The sequence below is a fragment of the Misgurnus anguillicaudatus genome, chromosome 22, assembly GCF_027580225.2.
Source record: "Misgurnus anguillicaudatus chromosome 22, ASM2758022v2, whole genome shotgun sequence".
NCBI lineage: Eukaryota > Metazoa > Chordata > Actinopteri > Cypriniformes > Cobitidae > Misgurnus > Misgurnus anguillicaudatus.
The window spans coordinates 43,087,904-43,108,409 of NC_073358.2; the positions used below are offsets into that span (position 1 = coordinate 43,087,904).

A 20,506-nucleotide genomic window follows, 5' to 3' on the forward strand; every position below is an offset into this window, starting at 1 on the left:
TCACTTGTTTCTTTATTTCTGTGCAATGTACTGGAGATGAATGTGATTTCTAAAAATTATCAAAGAAAAGTTAGGTTTAAATCTCTTTTACACTTAAAAATTAAACGCACTAAAAAATGTTGGTTCAAATTGAACTTTAAGAACCCACTACCAATTTTTTGGTTTAACTTGGTTGCCTTAAAATTTGTAATTAATTCAATTTAATAATATTAGTTGACAATTTAGTTAACCTATATTTTTGAATGAATTCCGATAACTTGATAAGTGAAACAACAAAACTTGTGTAGGTGTACACTGTAAAGTTGTTGTTACTATTTTTTACTATTTTTTATCTTCTATAAATCTATAAATTATAAGTTGATATGACAAAAAAATGAAGGCAGCAAAACTTTTTTACAGTGTTATTTGTTCTTCATGCTATAAGAAACATTTTAGTTAAACGATTTTTTATTTCATTTTTACAGTTTTATCATGGTTTTAATTAAAACTATTACAAACAGAAAAGCCATTTTATTTTGAAAGTTTGCTAAATCTACACTAACATTCAACATTTTGCATCTACAAAGGAACACAAATTTTTATATATGAAGAGTTTCGTTGCAAAACGAGATAAATCCTTTTTTTTTTAATTTTTTAGAAATCTCGTTTTATGGTTAGCATTCCAATTAATATCAATTCAACTGCAGTTTTTTTTATTTAAATCTTCATAACTTAAAAAATACAGCTATGTAGCACCATAAAACAAAATAAAAACATGATAACATAATAATAAACATGTTTTGACAAAAATGTTAAAAACGGAGTTATCGCGTTTTGCAACGGAACTCTTATATATTTATAGAGTTTGGTTCCAAAACGAGATAACTCCATTTAAAAAAATAAATCAAAACATGTTTATTATTTTATCATGTTTTTATTGTGTTTTATTATGCGACTTAGCTGTATTTTTTTAGTTATGAAGGCTTAATCCAAAACAAACCAACGGCAGTTTTATATTGTTCGATATTAATTGGTATGCAAAATCAATAAATCATTATTTTTGGAACCAAACTCTTAATATTTTTCACAGATCTCCAAACATTTTTCAAAGGTGTACTTTCTGTAAATCATGAACATTAAGAAAAAAATATAAAATGAGATCTGTTGGATGTTGCATATTTAATGTCCACGTCATGTATGTTTTTTGTTGTTGTTTTGCACCATAATATTTAATTCTGTGTAACTGGAACCTGTTGTACACAAGCATGGACAAATACACTGCTTCATGTTCTAAGAAAAATATTTGGTTGTTATATTTATTGGTTTTTCCTAACCCCTGAAATAGCTGGTAAAAATCTGAAAAAAAGACAAACCAAATCTCTGGTCGTAGGTGGTTAATACATTTTTCCCCAATATTTGAGATAGGTACGATTAATGACTCTTTTAATTTTAGGTTAATTCTTTTTCACAATTCTTTCTAATGAAATACAGTATATACTGTGCAGGATGCATTGCAGCCACTGTCTTGTCATATTTATTAATAAATACATATGGCGACCATTGGGAGCGCTGCTAAAACCCGTTCATATACCAGCAAGTATGCAACGAGTAAGAGACTTCCGGGAAGCACGTTTTATTTAAACGTCAACTTGAAACGACAGTCGTGCTCGGTTAAACCCCATTTGTTATTTTCTGTATGATTATCTTTTATAGAAAGAGTCTTTAGTGGCCATTGTTAAATAATTATTTATTTTCTGCTACATTAATTGTCAGTTTATCTTGCCCGGAAACTAAATATGTGAGGAGCTCTCGGTTTGAATCCCTCCACCTGCATTCTTCATATATTTGCTTGCAGAAGCAAAGGTAATGCTTAGATTTACTTGTCAGGATTGGTGGTTATAGTAGTTTTGTTGTAAATATTTTTATGTTAATGTCATATAAAGCAAGTTAAATTTAGATGTTGGGAATTGTGGTGTAAATTTTGCATATGAATGTATGTGTGTTGCTGCTAAGGTTTATAAAAATATTTTTATATTAAATAACTTACCTAATGTTATTCGTGCAAATAATAAATAATATTTTTCGTTTTTACAGCTCTATTGCAAAAGTCAGAAATCAGCCACATGCAGATTTTTAAATCTTAAAGATAAACTTTAAATACATGCTTACTCTTACTAAATTTACACTTGTGTATACTGGTTTTACTTAAAGTTAACCAGTACCTCTACCCGGCATACACGTACTTGCACATGAACCTGCCCGCGGCACTGCGCAGGCGTAGAGTGTATCGCACGCATGCGCAAACCGAGCTGTAAACAATGCGACCCTTCCAGGTCGTCCGAGCGATTCACTTTTATATAATTAACGTTTAATTAATCGCATTCAGGTCACACATGGCATCGCAGTTCAGCTGATAGATGGTAAGTGCCGCCAAAGCGACGGATGACATTTTTATCACATTTGTTTTGGCCTTTGTCATCACCATTAATTACGATCGTGTTACAGACACAAAACTACAATGGATGGTAGTTGGGCGTGACGCTTCGGTTTCGGTGAACTTTTTAATGTCGAATGGATGATGTGGAGTTGATTTATTGGAGTTTGCTTTAAACGTGACTGGTACCATGAGCAGCTGTACTTTACGTCTTTTAAAAATGAGAAAGAGCTTGACGCTGTCAGTAAGACTGTTGCTGTGACGTCACATCGCATTTTATAAAGATGTAGGAAGTAAATAAATATTTGTCCTACATCGTTATTATGAGTCACTGAAGATCCTGATCACATTCCATTGCATTCTGTCTTTGTTATTGCATTTGTGTTTTAAAGGTCCCCATGAAATCATAATTGACGTTTTTTTTTTGCTTTAAGTATTTATAATGTCAGCTTTTAAAATATTTATAAACTAGTATGCTCCAAAACACTGAAAAATCTGATAACATGATAGGCATTGAGGTAAACTAAATGCTGTTGGATATTTTAAAAGGGGTAGGAGTTACACAAAGTGTCCCCCTGTCAATAAAACAAAGCTACACATTTCAAAGGGTTTTCATCTTTTAAAAATCCACTTTTTGTAACCCCAAGACTGATGTGTGTGTTGCATTAGGTAACAGAAGCATGGACGCTGTCCTGAACAGGTTGAAAGGTCTCAGTGCCGATGAGCTGCGGGAGGAGATCCTTAAAGCCAACCTGAAGTGTGGCCCCATCACTGCCACGACAAGAGCCATATTTGAGCGGAAGCTCGCCAGGGCTTTGGTGGAGAAAGCTGGAGTTACAGAACCTGACAGCAATGGTTCCTCGGTGGGGACGGGCGATTCTGGGAGCGTCACGCCAACCAAACAGCCTACCGGTGCCACATTGGCGGCCCCAGATTCGGATGGGGATTTTGGGTACGGTATGGGTCTTAACCCACCAGAGGAGGAGGCTCTGATGGAGCGGAGTGGAATGGCGTGCTCCTCTAATGTGGAGAACTCGCAGTCTGAAGCACAGACTCCCTCAAAAACTGCACAGGTGTCACCTACCTCTTTTTACGGGGTGTGTCCGTTATGGGAGGATGTCCTGGCGAGGAATGGTAAGGATTTTTGGTTATATTTAATATGCATTTGAAAGATGTTTTATACAAAGGTTACAGTGCATTTGAGATACACAATGTGGGAATCTTTGGGAATCAAACCTATAAACTTGGCATTGCATTGCTAGCGCAGTGTTCGACCAATTGGGAAGCAAGAGCTTTAACATTTTCTGGTTATGGAGCATTTCATGGGCATGGATTTTCAGTTTTCCTGTGTGAAATGTTGCTAGTGCTTAACTTTTTCAAAAACGTACTGTGGCGGTATCATGGCACTGTAATGGTACCAAATGGTAACTGTATGAAACTGAATTGTATTCATATACAATATTGATTTATTTTTTGTTAACTGATCTTAGATTTACAGTTTAATAGACTTCCATGTGTGTATATATGATTTTTAAACCTATCACAGTGTTGTAATAAAGTTGCTTTCTTTGCATCTGTAGAAAGAGCCCACGTGTATACAGATAAGAAAGAGGCTTTGCAGGCTGTTAAAATGATGAAGGGGGCCCGATTTAAAGCTTTCGCCAATCGTGAGGATGCTGAAAAGTTTGCCAAAGGCATTTGTGACTACTACCCTTCACCTAGTAAAAGCACGCCATGTGTATCTCCCATCAAACCCGGTCTGGTGTTTGGTAAAGGTGAGTCAGAGTCTGTGTCTGAAATAGCCCCCTATAGACCATTTCATCGGACGTACGTGATACACGTCTGGATCCGAACCTTACTTCCGGTTCCTTTTTTTTAAGGTCTGGCTAGTTGCTAAACTGCCTCGTCGAAAATAACAAATGTATTGGTTTCCTAGGTAATCTATGCGTTGTTTTTTTGCTTGTTATATAAATAAACTACGTTTAAAGAACTTTGTTGTTATTTATTCTTAGCGGAGTTTACCGGAAGTTACGTGCAGCCGCTTGTTTATGTTGTTACTGCTGAAACGGTCTATACCCTCATTGGCTATTGCTAATATAGTCCACTTGAACAAAATAAAAACCAGTGAGTAAATTTTGAGGCTAAGTGTCGGGTGCCATCTTGTGTCGAGACGTGGGAGTTTATTTGGCTAGCCGTTGCGCGTACATCAGTTGTACACTCATTATTGGGGTTCATTTATAAGGGTACTTGATAATGTCTACTATAATTTCGTACACCACTACAAATGGCTGTTCCCTCAAATAGTGCACCATTTAAGGGTATAAGGAGTTATTTTGGTCTTTACTATCTCAGATGCATGTTTGCTACTGTATGTTGTAGTGTAATTGATTTCAAACTTTAAATGAATCATAAGAAAGTGTAGAAATGTTATTCAATAGACAACTGGCCCATGGATCAAATTGAACTTTTCTTGAATTTCCAAAAAAACAGATCACACATCTTGCGCAGAGTCGGACACGATCAACAGGGAGAAAGCGAACAGTTTCAAAAGCCCTCGGACGCAAGATTTGACTGCCAAACTGAGGAAAGCTGTGGAGAAGGGAGACGAGATAACCTTTTCTGAGCTTGTCTGGAGCAACCCTCGGTACCTCATCGGGTCCGGAGACAACCCTACCGTAGTTCAGGTAAGAGCTGAACCTGCAGTCACTAATGTACTTTACAGTTATATTGACTATGTAATGTGTGGGAAGACTTAATACTAATCAGATTGCATTCAATTGAATTGCCTGAATATGCCGAGCTATTGGCTCCTTAGTGCAACATCTCTTAAATGTTTTTCAGATGATATGTAATATTCAAGTTATTTACGAATTGCAAATACTTTAACCTTCATTCATTTTTATGATTGCAACATCCGTCACTATGCCATAAATCCAGTAACAGACTGTCAGGTCAAAGACTTGTCAAGTTTTCCCACGCCTATAAATTCAGCTAAATTCATTTCTTTTTATCATGTACAAAATCTCTGATGTTTCTGTGTGTCTGCAGGAGGGTTGCAGGTATAATGTGATGCATGTGGCTGCTAAGGAGAACCAGCCGGGCATCGTCCAGCTCCTGCTGGACACCATGGAGAACCCAGATTTCATGCGCCTCATGTACCCGGACGATACGGACAGCATGCTGCAGAAACGCATCCGATACATTGTGGACCTGTATCTCAATACTCCAGACAAAGCTGTAAGGACCTTTTAAAATTTTTATTCTAATGCGTGCATACACAATGTTTAAATGTTGCCACACAAGTAGTGCTCCAAATGCATAAGAAATGGATAAGGCCTTGTGTCCTTCAAAGCGTGTGTACACACTTCTAAAAAAGCAAATGCAAAAAAACGTAAACCCTACGCAGTAGCCTACGGCGTATCCTGACGTGCACCTCTCCCAAAATGTAACGGCGCGTAAATGCTATGCAGACCACAAACGCTGTGATTGGTCTGCTAGAGGTGCATTGATAAATCGTCCGATGATGCTTGCAATGCTTCTCAATGAATTATGGTGAAATGCTGCTACATCCAAAAGCCAGAGGGCGCTCTTGTGCAGAAATTCAATATGCTGGGCAGAAGAAGAACCATAGTATGAATGAAATCCGATGGTAGCCTATGGCGCTGAGGCTACGTTGTAGACCTTATGCAGAAGCATGATTGATATGATACTTTTATTTTGTTTATCAATAATTGTGCGATGCGTCGGTTGGTTGGTGTGGTATTTTTTTCACCCCTCGTTTACTGCGATTGGACGGCTGAGTAAAAAGTGACATTGACAAGACCAGTGTCTTTTCCAAAGTTTAAATTTTTTAAACTCCCTTCACAATTAAACAAAATACACTGGACTTGGGGGAACATGGCCTAATGCTTACATTTTAAATGTTCAGTTTTACAGTGCATTCACACCAACCGCGGAAGAGGCGGCAAGCGCGGATGATTTACATGTTAAGTCAATGCAAACATGCGATTAGGCATCCTGCGGCGCGGTACACGCGGTAGCCGCGGCGCGGAGGGCGCGGAAGGCGCGGGGCGTTCCGCGCGTTCCGCACGAATTGAGCGTTGCCGCGGGAAACGCGCGAGTTCAAAAATCTGAACTTTGGCGGAATTCCGCGCCGCGTTAACCAATCAGGAGCTTGCTGTAGTAGTGACGTGATTACAGGAAGCTAGCGGAGTGGTGTAGTCTCCGGGGAGTCGCAGAAGCCCCTCCCTTGACGCGGATTTCCACGTGAATTTCTCGAATGACTAGAATTTCACCCGCGGCTTTCACGCGAGAATGAAGCGAGTGAACTCAAATATTCAAGCGGCCAACTACGCGCGAATAGCGCGTTTTTGCCGCCTCTTCCGCGGTTGGTGTGGGCCCACAGTTAAACATTTTATAAAACTAACACCTTCAATTATATTGTATCCAAGTGCAAGTATTTTGCTGCCTACAGTTTGTATCATGAGTGTTGATGTGACAAATAAAATGAATAGGAAAACAGTGTGCTTGATTTCAGGACCGCACCATTATATTAACTCATTCACCGCCATTGACGAGTTATCTCTTTTATGAGTCATTTATGAACGAATTTCAAAGTGAAAGTGTACCGCTTTTATCCACCAGATGGCGCCAAATCGAATTTATCAAAAACGGAAGTTAAAAAGAGATTATGATTTATTTTAACTGCCTTTATGTTTGATAGTCATTCTGAGTCTGATCTCTAACATAAATTCCTTTACAAAAACGCAATTTTTTAAGCTTTTTGCTCAAAATGTTGTATTTTTGAAAAGAAATATCCATATTTCAGTGGTTAAATTAAGTAGAACAAGTAAATATATAATGAAAGTTTTTTCCCCATTTTGTTTGTTTGTTTGTTTATTGTTTGTTTGAAAGCGGAGGGTGTGTTCTTTAATTTAATATGATTTGTATGTTTATATATTTATAGAAAATGATTTTTCCTGCAAGGAATTTTGTGAAAATTTTGTTAAAATCACAAAAATGCAGGTGGGCAACTTTTCTCAAAAAGGCTGGCAGTGAATGAGTTCAAATGAATTATATTATTTTAAATAGTTTGCAATCTGTTCTGTATTTCATAGGGGTTTGAGACGCCTCTCCACTTTGCATGTAAGTTTGGTTGCCCAGATGTGGTAAATATACTCTGTTCTCATCCTGACATTGACAAAAACTGCAGGAACAAATACGACCAGAAACCCTCTGAGGTATATTAGCCTTAATATATTTGCTTTTATCAAGATTTTATTGTTTATTAATGCTGAATTGGCAATTATCTAAAATGTTCTTTCAATTAGGTTGTTTGTGAAAGAATGAAAGAAAAGGGTAAAAGTCAAGAAATCAAACAGAAGATAAATGAATATTTAGAAGGTAAGCGAACAGAAGTTCATTAAGTATTTATGTATTAATTGAGTACAAATAAGCTGTATTACATTATTGTGATCGCTCACAGATCGGTTATACATACCGTTATTGAGAGCCACTGATAACTCCTCCCAACCTGTCATTGGTGCTCCTTGGTCCCCTGAGCCAATGGAAAACCTGTCACCGCGGTTACCCAGAAGTCCAAAGGATCCAGTTATGGCAGTAAGGGCCTTTGCTGGGCCTTTAAGTCCATCTAAAGTAAGTTTTACGCAAAGCACATACGTATTACGCAAAGCGTATTGCCTTTCATTAAATTGATTTACATTGTGTTGTCGTAGGCTGATGAGTTCAGACGGGCGTGGAAGACGCCTCCCAGAGAACGAGCGGATCATTTTCACAACATTTTAAAGTCAGATCCAGACCGCGGTGCAGAAAGAGTTGGCCGGTCAGTGTTAAGCAATAACTATAGAATCTGGAAATTATTTACATTATCCAACACATATTTCATGTTATACGTTTGTGATTATATAAATGATTATATGCAGAGACCTGGCCCATGAACTCGGCCACTCCTGGGCAGAATACTGGGATTTCCTGGATAGTTTTGTGGACTTGTCATCTGCTGAAGGCCTCAAAATGCTTGAAGAGTACCTCAGTAAAAAGGACTTTAGGGAGCGCGCTTACCAGGAAGCGGGAGAGAACGAAACTAGCAACAAGTTTAAAACCCCATCTCCAGGTTAGTCCTTTGACCCTTAAAGGGACACTCCAACTTTTTTTGAAAATATGCTAATTTTCCAGCTCCTCTAGAGTTAAACATTTGATTTTTACAGTTTTGGAATCCATTCAGCTGATCTCCGGGTCTGGCGCTACCACTTTTAGCATAGCTTAGCACAATCCATTGAATCTGATTAGACCATTAGCATCGGTCTATAGAAATAACTAAACAGTTTCTATATTTTTCCTATTTAACACTTGACTCTTCTGTAGTTACATCGTGTACTAAGACCGACGGAAAATTAAAGGTTGCAATTTTCTAGGCTGATATGGCTAGGAAGTATACTCTCATTCTGGTGTAATAATCAAGGACTTTGCTGCTGTAACATGGCTGCAGCAGGCGCAATGATATTACGCAGTGCCCGAAAATAGTCCCCAGCTATTGAAAGTTACTAAGTGGACTATTTTCGGCTGCTGCGTAATATCATTACGTGTCCCTTTAAAGGATTAGTCCATTTTCTTAAAAAAATCCAGATTATTTACTCACCACCATATCACGCAAAATGTTGATGTCTTTCTTTGTTCAGTTGAGAAGAAATTATGTTTTTGAGGAAAACATTCCAGAATTTTTCTCATTTTAATGGACTTTAATGGACCCCAACACTTAATAGTTTTAATGCAGTTTAAAATAGCAGTTTCAAAGGACTCTAAACGATCCCAAACGAGGCATAAGGGTCTTATCTAGCAAAAAGATTGTCATTTTTGGCAAGAAAAAAAATTCACTTTTTAACCACAACTTCTTGTCTTCCTCCGGTCCTGTGAGGTGCCAGCGCAACTTCACTATAATACGTTGTTGAAACTACTGTTTCAGTGTTTACGAGTGTGGAGAAAGAGGACCGTTCCGACGTTGTTGTATGTGGAATGATACTAATTAATGTCTTTGTGTCAGTTTATTGTTTAAAATGGTCCGCAAATGTGCGTTTCATATATGTAACACGTGACCTTTCCACAGCATTACGCAATTACGTGAGGTCGCGCTGGCGCGTCACACAGCCGGGGGAGGATGAGAAGTTGTGGTTTAAAAGTGCATATTTTTTATTTTTCTTGTCAAAAATGACAATCGTTTCGCTAGACAAGACCCCCATGCCTCGCCCGGGATCGCCCAGAGTCCCCCGAAACTGCAATTTTAAACTGCATCAAAACTGTTAAGCATTGGGGTCCATCAAAGTCCATTAAAATTAGCAAAATCCTGGAATGTTTTCTTCAAAAAACTTAATTTCTTCTCGACTGAACAAAGAAAGACATCAGCATTTTGGATGGACATGGTGGTGAGTAAATTATGTGGATTTTTTACGAAAATGGACTAATCCTTTAATGGGCATGTTAAGCCTAATTTATACTTCTGCGTCACGTCTACGGCATAGCCTAGGGCTGGGCGATTAATCGAAAAATAACCGAAACCGAAATTCAGAACCTCTAACCGACATTATTTTATCATGTCGGTTATTTCGGTTTTTAATCCTGTTAATACTTTCCCTTTAAAAACAAACTGCTGCGTGTGATGTTGCGTAACTCCGCCCCGTCCTGTCAGTGGCACAGCGAAACATGGAGGAGAACTCAAACACTGTTTAACTGAGCAGCAGGATCATCTAGTGCCCAAAAGAAGCACAGTACTTTTTTTTTAAGAAGTACTCGCGAATGTGCAGGCACCTGTGACAAAAATACGGAATGCGCGATCGGGTTTTTACCGCACACGCGCTCAGTTTAAATTTACCGATGGGTCTCTAAGCAGCCCGGGTAATGTCATCACATCTCACTCACTCAAAACCGCGAAAAGACGCGCCCGCGTGAGTTTAATTAGACACTTCAGAGATGACGGAGAGAGAGAACGGGAGAACTTCTAGTCTACATTAACACCAAAAGCATTACAGATGAGAATAAATGGCTTAGACATCAGTGCCCAGTTAAGAAAAAATGGATTGAATACAAGAAACGTGTAAAGGATACAGTCCAAGTATGTATTTTGCCCTACTCATCTCATTACAATATGCTATCTGGATACAACTTATTATGTATGTATCTTATGTCTATAATTAGTCATGGGGGTTGTATGATTCTTTGGTTCATAACTTCCCATTCTGAAAGTTTCATCAATTGTACATAATGACATGCAACATCTGCATAGAGTTAAGTCTATTTAATATTTTTCAGTAATGCAGTTATTTTGGGAAAAATGTGAATAATTGCATTGCAGGCTGATTTAAGGTGTGCCCTAAACTTTCCAACCTTGTCAGTGAACTATGAGGCAAAAAATAATCGTTTATTAATCGTAACCGATGTCAAATGTTAGATTAACCGAGGTTTTGATTTTAGGTCAAATCGCCCAGCCCTAGCATAGCCTACTATGCACCCTGATGCGCACCTCCCCAAAAAATTTACCAAATTGTCAATTCTACTTGGACACAAGCGCTGTGATTGGTCTGCGATTTATATATATATAGTGTCGCATTTACTCATACGCTTTTCCACTTGTGACGGTAAAAACAAAATTGAAGCAAGTTGATATTAAACAACTCCGGTTGTAATGATAGATGTTACGGCAGATGTCATTGTACGGAATCAAATATCGGTACTCGGCACCAAAATTGAGTATCGTTGTTGTTTCCCTAGCATTATTAATATGCTATGTGCATGACCTGCTGTGTGTGTTTGACTGGTATGGAAGCATTGCATTGTGAGCTTTATGTGTAAGACATCATATCTTCTCCTTAATTTTAGGCAAACTGAAGAAGTTCTGTAACTCCATCTCCGTGGGTGCATTTCTGGACGAGGGTGATGACATCAGTCTGGAAGAGATTAAAAACAGACAGAACGCTGCTCTCACCAGCATCTCTTCGGTCTGCTCCAAAGATGGCCTGCAGGGGGCGGTAGGAGGAATCGAGTTTCACATCCTACCCGTATCGCACAGCGCCGATCTCATAGAGGTTGCGGCGGAGCAGGATCTGCTGCTCTCTGAAAAAACTTTAATCTCCGGCATTAAAAATGGCCTGTGTGAGCACGGCCCCGGAGACGGGACTCCGAACGGGGACAAAATGTCCCCTCGTATCTGCAGTGCCTCCAATTCCTGTATGCTGTCACCCATCTCAAACCTAATGGCGGAGTTTGAGAGGATGTCCCTCCACGATGATCTAGACAGGACCAACCGGGAAAGAAGAAGGAGCGGGGGCAAACGTAACCGGGACGCACAACCCACAGAACTCACTTCCGGGTTGGTCCGCCTCTCGTTGACCTCGGATGATGACTCCGTGTTTGATAAAAACAGGACATCCCTCGTGGAGACGAGAAATGAAGAAGACGGGAGGTCCAGTGCGAGTTCGGATGAATACTATCTAGCCAACGAAAGGCTCGAACTTCTGAACCAACGGATTGCAGAAGCATCGGGGGGAGAGCGCACTTTCTGTGCCAGATCGAAGTCATGGGATCACGGGGGGAGAGACCTCAGCTCCTCGGGGTCCTCCAGTTCTTATAGATCTTTAGATGGCTCTCAGGATTTCATACTGAGGACTCCTCCCAGAGTGACAAATAAACTTTTCATTGAAGGGTGAGTGATGCTTATTTTCATTCTTGTGATACTTAAAAAAAAATCAATTGGGCTTAACTAAGATTCACACTCATTGAACTTTACAGTGCTCCTTTAGAGTTCAGTGGTAGAGCATTGCTTTAGCAGCATAAAAGGTCATGGGTTCGAACCTAGGGAACACTTAGAGGCTGTTTATACCTGGTATTAAGATGCGTTTTGGTCATTTGGATCACAAGTGGACGAGAGACAGAGGCGGCCTTACCTATGTTTTAACCGTTTCAATTGGAACGGGCCCCGCCCTCCAAGGGGGGTCCCGAGCCCTGGCGCAAGAACATTTGAACGGGGGGCTATGATTCCTGCACGGGGGAGCTCATAGTGTCAGTGGGGGTTAACCAATCACATATCTCTCATTTTAAATCAATTAATTTCTGCTCTTTATTTTTTCTCAGATGTTCACACACGCTTTAGCCTACGATAGAAATCGGATTATTAATATGAATGTATTTTATTTAGTCTACAATGAAACTGTAGAACTGCATTAATATTTAATATAGGCCATTTAAATTATGTTTTTTTAAAAGTAAATTCTTTCATTTTTATACATCAATGTGGAATCATTTACAACAGCATCACAGTGCTTCATAAAAACTAGGGATGCTCCGATCCATGCCGATCTCCACTAAAAATACGTGGCCGATCACTATTCTGAATTGGACATCCGATCTTATTCACAGCTATTTCATGTAGTACGGCTTTTGATCAGTAAGTCCTTATCGATCTAAAATCACTGTTAGTTTGAGTCGTTTATAACATACATTTGAAAAAGCAACACTCGTCAAACATAATTATTAAACATATTCTTTGTTATCATGAAAATACCTGAAAAGGTTTGAAGAACAGCAATATAAATATATCCTTAAGCCATTTCCTGGAGCTGTGTGTCATCATAGCTGCGTGTGTATTGTTCTTCGTCTACAACGCATTCTGAGTTTTTGCACGAGAGCGCCCCCTGGCTTTTGGATGTAGCGGCATTTCGCCGTAATTCATTGAAAGGCATAGCAAGCATGATCGATCGGAGCATCCCTAATAAAAACTCTCAGAAAACGTGCACATGTAGATAATTCTAAAAAGTTAAATTATTCTTTAGCATCGGGATCACTAGACGAGCGCTTAATAGCCTTATTTTTGTGAAAAACGACATTTCTTTAATTTTGTTGCATGTCGTAGTTAGCCCGTGGCGCATTCATTCCGACAAATTTTCCATCACAAACGGAGAGAATACCAACTGGAAGTACTCATCCCTATGCCCTATTCATTCCCTTCGAAGATCAGAGCTGTGCAGAGAGTTGCGCAATTGTGTCTCATTGTGTGACCGCTAAAATACAGAGCAATGAAAACATTGTCATTGTCATTTTATCTGGAGTGAGAGTTTAAGCGGCGTTCCCTTCCCGAAGTGCCCTTCAAGGCCGCAAAAACGCAGTTTTGAATTCGACCATGCTCTCTCTCATCAGGCTTGGCTGTGCAGGAGTGATTCTAGGTTTTAAATATTAGGGTTTTTTTAGGGGCTGATTTCAATGGTTTTTTTATAATATGATTGGATTTTATACTAAACTTAATGCAGTATTTCATTGTATTAAAAATATGTGTGCATTTACTGACTGCTTTTTAATATACATTTTGTGCATGATTGCATTTTCCTCTAACGCAACATCCACACCAAGTTCCATTAAATGAACATAATGACCAAGAAATAAAGATAAACAATGGTTGATTTTTTTGGATAGGGAATCGTCTTGTTTTGCTCCCGCATCACAGTATGTAAACTGTTTTTTATAATATTGAACTACATAGCGCCGTCAGCCTTCGCTCAGATTTCAATTGAGCACGAGACAAAATCGCTGGACAAAGATGAACTTATCAGGGCATTCCCAGCACTCAAACACAGAAGGGTGGGTTTCTAAAAAGGGCTCAGGTGAAATCTACCCCCCGCAGCCTGGTGAGCTGTCGACGGTGCTGAAAAAACGCGGAGCCCAGCGTTATTTATAAGTTCATTTCAGTGTCAGTCAGACACTTTCTTCTTTGCTTTTGTTAAATAATTCAAGTTGAGGGGATGTTTGAGCTGTTTTTTTTTTTTAAGTCAGCCCAGACAGCTGAAAATATTCTGCGCAAATCAATTAAGCAGAGAAGTTTGCGTCCATGAAAGGGCGAGGCTTATTACAACTATAATTGTATATAGTTTTAATTAAATAAGGATAATTTCTGTTGAGCTGCCTGTTTGTGAAGCTGAAAGTGCACACAATAAAATAATATACCATTGATGCAAACCAACAGGAATCCTTTCTTTTTTGCTCTATAATGTATTATGTGGGTAGGGCCCCTTGTGCACACTGTGAGATAACAGACATGATTTAGCTGTCTGGGACAAATTTTGGAATTCTAAAAGATGTTCACAAACAGACGATTAGTGACCAGTGCGATCAAAATTATCCTCCGACGCAGACAAATGTCGAAAAGAGCCAGGTGGACTGTACAGCAGGAGGAGAAACTTGTGGAGTTATGGAGGGATAAAAAGTGCTCGTACAACGCGTCATCGCCACTGTATCATGATAGGATAAAAAAAGGAAGAAATTGCCCTGGAAATACGAATGCCAAGTAGTCGTGTCCTTCGTTTTTTCTTCTTTTTATGCTTGAGACAAGTCATCATTAAAGGGGTCATATCGTGAAAATGTTAGCATTGCCACCCTGCAGGTCCGAGCAAAAATGTGTCGTTTTGGGTGTGTCTTTTAAAATGCAAATGAGCTGATGAAGTGCAAACACTAATCACAATGATGGTGGTTTGATGCAATTCAAACTCAATTGTGCTGTGAATTATTTTTTCTCTCTTTCTTTCTCTCAGCACTAAATAGCAGTGCTGTGGTTGGATAGTGTACATTAAGGGGGCGGGATTATTCTAATAAGATATCCTTATGACATCATAAAGAAAGCCAAATTTCAATTACCTATTTTTGCTCACACCTACAAAGTGGCAATGCTAACATTTTCACGATATGACCCCTTTAAAATAAACGCTAGGGGGCGGTTTCCCAGACCAGGATTAGCTTAATCCAAGACTAGGCCTTAGTTTAATTAGGAAATATAACTAGTTTTAACATACATGCCTTACTAAAAACATTACCTGTGTGCATTTTTGAGGTAAAACAAAGGGCACTAATGTATTTTAAAATATGTCAGTGCAAGTTGTTTTCAATTTGGAGAGCTCTTTAAAGTGTTTAAGTCTAGGACTAGTCTAATCCCTGTCCGGGAAACCGCCCCTTGACGTTGTCCGGTTTGTTAGCCTTCCCTTTTAGCGTGTGTTTGTCGCTGATCGATGACGTAAAACTACTGACGGGTTTGTTTGCGTGCGTCCAATTTTTAAAACTCATACAGTCTGACATTGATGAAAACTGAGATCATACATTGTGACATGGACTTAACTACGATCTTGATCCACAATGTGGCAAGCAACAATCCTAAAGGATGATTTAAAATCGCACAGTAGCTGGGCTTAAGTTGACGTGCACTAATATTATGTCAGAGTACGCTGCTTGTGTTGTTAGTAAACATTCGTTTTTTACATTTATATGTAAGAGCTTTCTCTGATATTTCAGAGAAATTTAAGAAATGGGCTCGCGTAACTTCTACACGCTCACAAAATAAAAACAAAAATGAAAGGGGCAGAGAGCCGCTTCCGTTTTATCAATGAAAGCCTAAAGACCTGTCTTTAGCGTCATCCACTTGTGATTCAATCGACCAAAATGCATCTTAATACCAGTTGTAAACAGCCTTTTAATGAAGAAAAACACACCGTTTTAAAATTAAAGTCAGGAAAATGATGACTTTATCCAATTCATATTTTTTTTTTTTTTTTTCAGAGATTCACCCACTAAGCTTGACAGGGAGGTTTTGTTGGCATTAGGATCCACAGATGTTGAATCTCTGAAGTATCCCAGCATTCACAAATGGAAGAGCACAGTTCAGACATACACTCAGTCAGAAATGCAAAGGTATGTATATCTGTAAAACATGCATATTATTTGGATTAAACGCGGTAACCCTTTACAATAAAGATCTTTGCACACTGATCTGAATTTTTCGTATGTGTTTTTTCGTATTCGTCATTCTAAAAATTCGTCACGCAAAGAAACGTTGCACATCGAGTATAATGCTGATGAATTAATCTGTTGCGAAACAAATTCACGAAACAATACAAATGTAGTCTTTTATATTCTGTCTCTTTGTATTCCGGACTTTGTCTGTCATTAACTGTTTGTGCTGCAAGACAAAGTAGATCAACTTGTCAGACACTATTTTGGATTTTGGCTCCGATTTGACACCTCTCAAAATGCTTGCTACTAGGGCTGGGTATCGATTCAGATGTTCCAGATCGATTCGATTTCGATTCCCAAGCTATCAAATCGATTCGATTCCGGTTCTCGGATATGTTTTTATACTCGATTCTCGATTCAACTCAATGAATATAGATTTAATACAAATACTATATTAATAAAAAAAGAACAGTGAACAGCAGTTTACAAGAGGGTAATTAATAAAAAGAAATGAAGAAGACACAACACTATCGTCGTCATCTTGCTTGTGAAATCTAAAATGCTTCTATACTTCTGACTTTTCATGTGAAGGTGGCATCAACGTCGATGAAGCACATGAAACTGCCATTTTAACCACTGAATGAATGAAGAGTGAAGAAGGCTAGTAATTAGATTAACATTAAAGGCGGAGTCCACAATGTTTGAAAAACGCTTTGGAAAAGGAGACGGGCCGACTACCAAAACACACTTATAGCGAATCAGCAGTAAGGAGCGTGTCTACTAACCGACATCCTTGCCGGGTTGCGTATGTGTGGGGCGGGTCTATCAACAGAAGGTCCAGATTCTATTGGGGTAGGGGCGTGTTTGTTTAGGTGATTTCAAATATCAACATTGGCTTTCAAACATCGTGGACTCCGCCTTTAATCTTACGTTTAATGTTTGCGGAAATAAATATGAAAGAAAAAATTGATTCTGCTCTTTGAGAATCAATTTTTAATCTACCACATTGTAAAAAACGATTCATCGAAAAATCATTTTTTTTGCCCAGCCCTACTTGCTACGTATGCGAAAAATTGCAAAAATTGAACACGATCTGAATTTTTTTTCTGATGGAGGAGGCAAAGTTTGTATGTGATCGACACAACATGAGATCGAATTTATTTTGAACATGCACAAATAGCGGACAAGAATTTCGGGTTTAGTGTTCAAAGATATTAAGGTTGTATTTGTTAACATGAACTAACAATGACTAGCATATATTAATCTTTGTTAAAGGAGCTGTTTGTAGGTTTTTGGCTGTACTAAATAAAAAAAAACTATATTCGTAGATATTTAGAAAGCATGCAAAGTTCACGTATTTGTTTCTTTAAAAAACAATGCTGTAGCCAGTTATTCCCTTTTTGAAATGCGGCTTCTGTGTCACAAGGTCTGTTTTTGTCTATGTGATCCTGCCCACTGCCAAATTACCCATTAGTTTGACAGCTCGGTTGCCAGTTATCACGGTTGCTTAAATGAGACCGCAATGGCCCAAAAATATGATAACAATTTTTGCAAGTTATTTTGGCAAAAACTACAAATTCAAGTTTATTTGGCTAGACTTGGGTTACTCATAGCTAGACTATATAGTTAAAGTAATAGTTCACCTAAAAATGAAAATAATGTCATTAATGACTCACTCTCATGTTGTTCCAAACTCGTAAGATCTCTGTTCATCTTCGGAACACAGTTTAAGATGTTAAGATGTACATTATGGTCCAAAAATAACAAAAATTACGACTTTATTCAGCATTGTCTTCTCTTCTGCGTCTGTTGTGAAGCGCATGCGCGAGACTAAAGTCACGTGACTGCAGTAACGCGGATGACGTACGACGTGGCTGACGTGTTATCTGATGCGCTGTTTTTTTTGTGCGCCCAGGCTTTGTTTACAGTCTTAGTTTGAAAAAAAACTTCTGCGTAGAATAAAGTCGTAAATTTAGTTATTTTTGGGCCAAAATGTATTTTCAATGCTTCAACATTCTAACTGACCCACTGATGTCACGACCGTATGTAGATTTTCAATGAAGGGTCAACAAGCTCTCAGACTAAATATAAAACATCTTAAACTGTGTTCCGAAGATGAACAGAGGTCTTACGAGTTTGGAACGACATAAGGGTCGTTAATGACATTATTTTCATTTTTGGGTGAACTATCCCTTTAATCTAGTCTGTGAAATGACTGCTATTGCTTGTTAAGATGTTATAATTGGACTGATGTTTTAAAGAGCTTTGTTTGTGGTACATTTACAGCTGGCAGACTCCTGCTCTGCACAAGACTCATTTCAGGGCTCCGCCCATAACCCCTGGCTCACCAGTGAGCAGTTTGATGTCCCCTGCAAGCCGTTTCAGCCCGGCCCGTCACATGGGCTCACCAGACATCTGCAGCCCTGGACGCTACAGCCCCGCCCAGTCAAACTATAGCCCTGTCAGCTACATCCAACGCATCCGCCTTAAACATTTCGGCGACGCCCCTATTTAATAAACACTCTCTGTTCTGGCCAGCCACACCTTGAATTTCTACCAGTCAATAACTGCCTGAAATAACAAATGTAAGTCCAGCACGGGCCGTTTCAAAGGATGCAATGCCTCGGATGTCATTACGGACGCTAAAGAGAGATTTGTATCTGCTCGGGCTGGGCCGCTAGTGCCGTTCAAACCTCTGGTAGGATCTCACAACAAGCTAGCCTCCAGTTTGTATAGTTAAAGATTATCTGAGTTGTGTTCAGCGCTCGAACATGCACATCATCTCCCAGGGGTGTCCGAATCTCTTTCGGTACTGATGGTCATATAGACTTTTTCTAATATTTTGTGTTTTCTATTTTCTTTCTTATCTGTGTGTGTGTGTATGTATGCTTGGGAAATTTACAAAGCCGTGTTATTAATAAGAGTAACTTAAATCGGGCACACAGTAACCCAGAGCTCAATGAATAATTTGATAGTAAATTAATGAATTATTTTTTTTGTTGTTAATTGTAAGTAGCACAAAATGTACTCAATTTTAATGGGTATTTGTTTTTAAGAGTCAATCGACTGCCAGATGTTTTTATTCTTTAATGGGGGAACTGCCTTAAATTTCTCAAAGGAAAAGACCAAGTGAAGTTTCACAACATTCATGATTTGTTAATAGCAGCCTTAGATGTCGGTGTAAAAAAAGAGGTCTATAATGGAAGGAATGTGAAATATTCCCCGTTTTATTTGTTAAATTCAATAAATGTGATGGTAATTTACAAAAAAGTACATTTTTGTTTTGCACTTTTAATTCTTTTATGGAGTGATGGTGATCATTATACCAAACCAGTTGTCATCTATTGGTTATAAAGACAACGTGAGCTGTACTACATTTAAACACTAAGGGGTGGTTTTCCAGACAGGGCTTAAGTCTTGCTTGTTTGAGTTGTCTTTACTGAAAACACCTTATACTTGCATATCTTAACATACACTCACCTAAAGGATTATTAGGAACACCTGTTCAATTTCTCATTAATGCTGTTATCTAATCAACCAATCACATGGCAGTTGCTTCAATGCATTTAGGGGTGTGGTCCTGGTCAAGACAATCTCCTTAACTCCAAACTGAATGTCAGAATGGGAAAGAAAGGTGATTAAAGCAATTTTGAGCGTGGCATGGTTGTTAGTACCAGACGGGCTGGTCTGAGTATTTCACAGTCTGCTCAGTTACTGGAATTTTCATGCACAACCAATTCTAGGGGTTACAAAGAATGGTGTAAAAAGGGAAAAAATCCAGTATGCGACAGTCCTGTGGGTGAAAATGCCTTGTTGATGCTAGAGGTCAGAGGAGAATGGGCCGACTGATTCAAGCTGATAGAAGAGCAACTTATTTGACTGAAATAACCACGAGGTATGCAGCAAAGCATTTGTAAAGCCACAACACGCACAACCTTGAGGCGGATGGGCTACAACAGCAGAAGACCCCACCGGGTACCACTCATCTCCACTACAAATAGAAAAAAAGAGGCTACAATTTGCTCACCAAAATTGGACAGTTGAAGACTTGAAAATTTTTGCCTTGTCTGAGGAGTCTCGATTTCTGTTAAGACATTCAGATGGTAGAGTCAGAATTCGGCATAAACAGAATGAGAACATGGATCCATCATGCCTTGTTACCACTGTGCAGGGTGGTGGTGTAATGGTGTGGGGGATGTTTTCTTGACACACTTTTGGCCCCTTAGTGCCAATTGGACATCGTTTAAATGCAACGGCCTACCTGAGCATTGTTTCTGACCATGTCTATCCCTTAATGACCACCATGTACCCATCATT

At 38.9% G+C, this 20,506-nt stretch overlaps 1 protein-coding gene across 2 annotated transcripts; it reads left to right on the forward strand.

The window, feature by feature from the left end:
- The first annotated feature begins 1,581 nt into the window (after positions 1-1,581).
- On the forward strand, positions 1,582-19,462 carry ankle2 (ankyrin repeat and LEM domain containing 2). Of its 2 annotated transcripts, none has more exons than XM_055198618.2 (13): positions 1,582-1,842; positions 3,083-3,547; positions 3,994-4,188; positions 4,904-5,097; positions 5,462-5,650; positions 7,531-7,653; positions 7,744-7,816; positions 7,899-8,068; positions 8,149-8,255; positions 8,356-8,546; positions 11,303-12,125; positions 16,016-16,147; positions 18,476-19,462. In XM_055198618.2, the coding sequence occupies exons 2-13, from the start codon at positions 3,094-3,096 to the stop codon at positions 18,702-18,704; spliced, it is 2,880 nt and encodes a 959-aa protein (XP_055054593.2). In that variant the 5' UTR covers positions 1,582-1,842; positions 3,083-3,093; the 3' UTR covers positions 18,705-19,462. The 2 variants fall into 2 exon arrangements, with proteins under 2 accessions (XP_055054593.2, XP_055054594.2); XM_055198619.2 differs by lacking the exon at positions 1,582-1,842 and adding an exon at positions 2,246-2,399.
- The last annotated feature ends 1,044 nt before the right edge of the window (positions 19,463-20,506 follow it).

Excerpts from the sequence above, each read along its gene's own strand:
- ankle2 (XM_055198618.2), top strand. The coding sequence starts at position 3,094 with ATGGACGCTGTCCTGAACAGGTTGAAAGGTCTCAGTGCCGATGAGCTG. Across the intron at positions 5,098-5,461 it reads ACAACCCTACCGTAGTTCAG|GAGGGTTGCAGGTATAATGT; the intron begins GTAAGAGCTGAA and ends GTGTGTCTGCAG. Across the intron at positions 7,817-7,898 it reads GATAAATGAATATTTAGAAG|ATCGGTTATACATACCGTTA; the intron begins GTAAGCGAACAG and ends GATCGCTCACAG.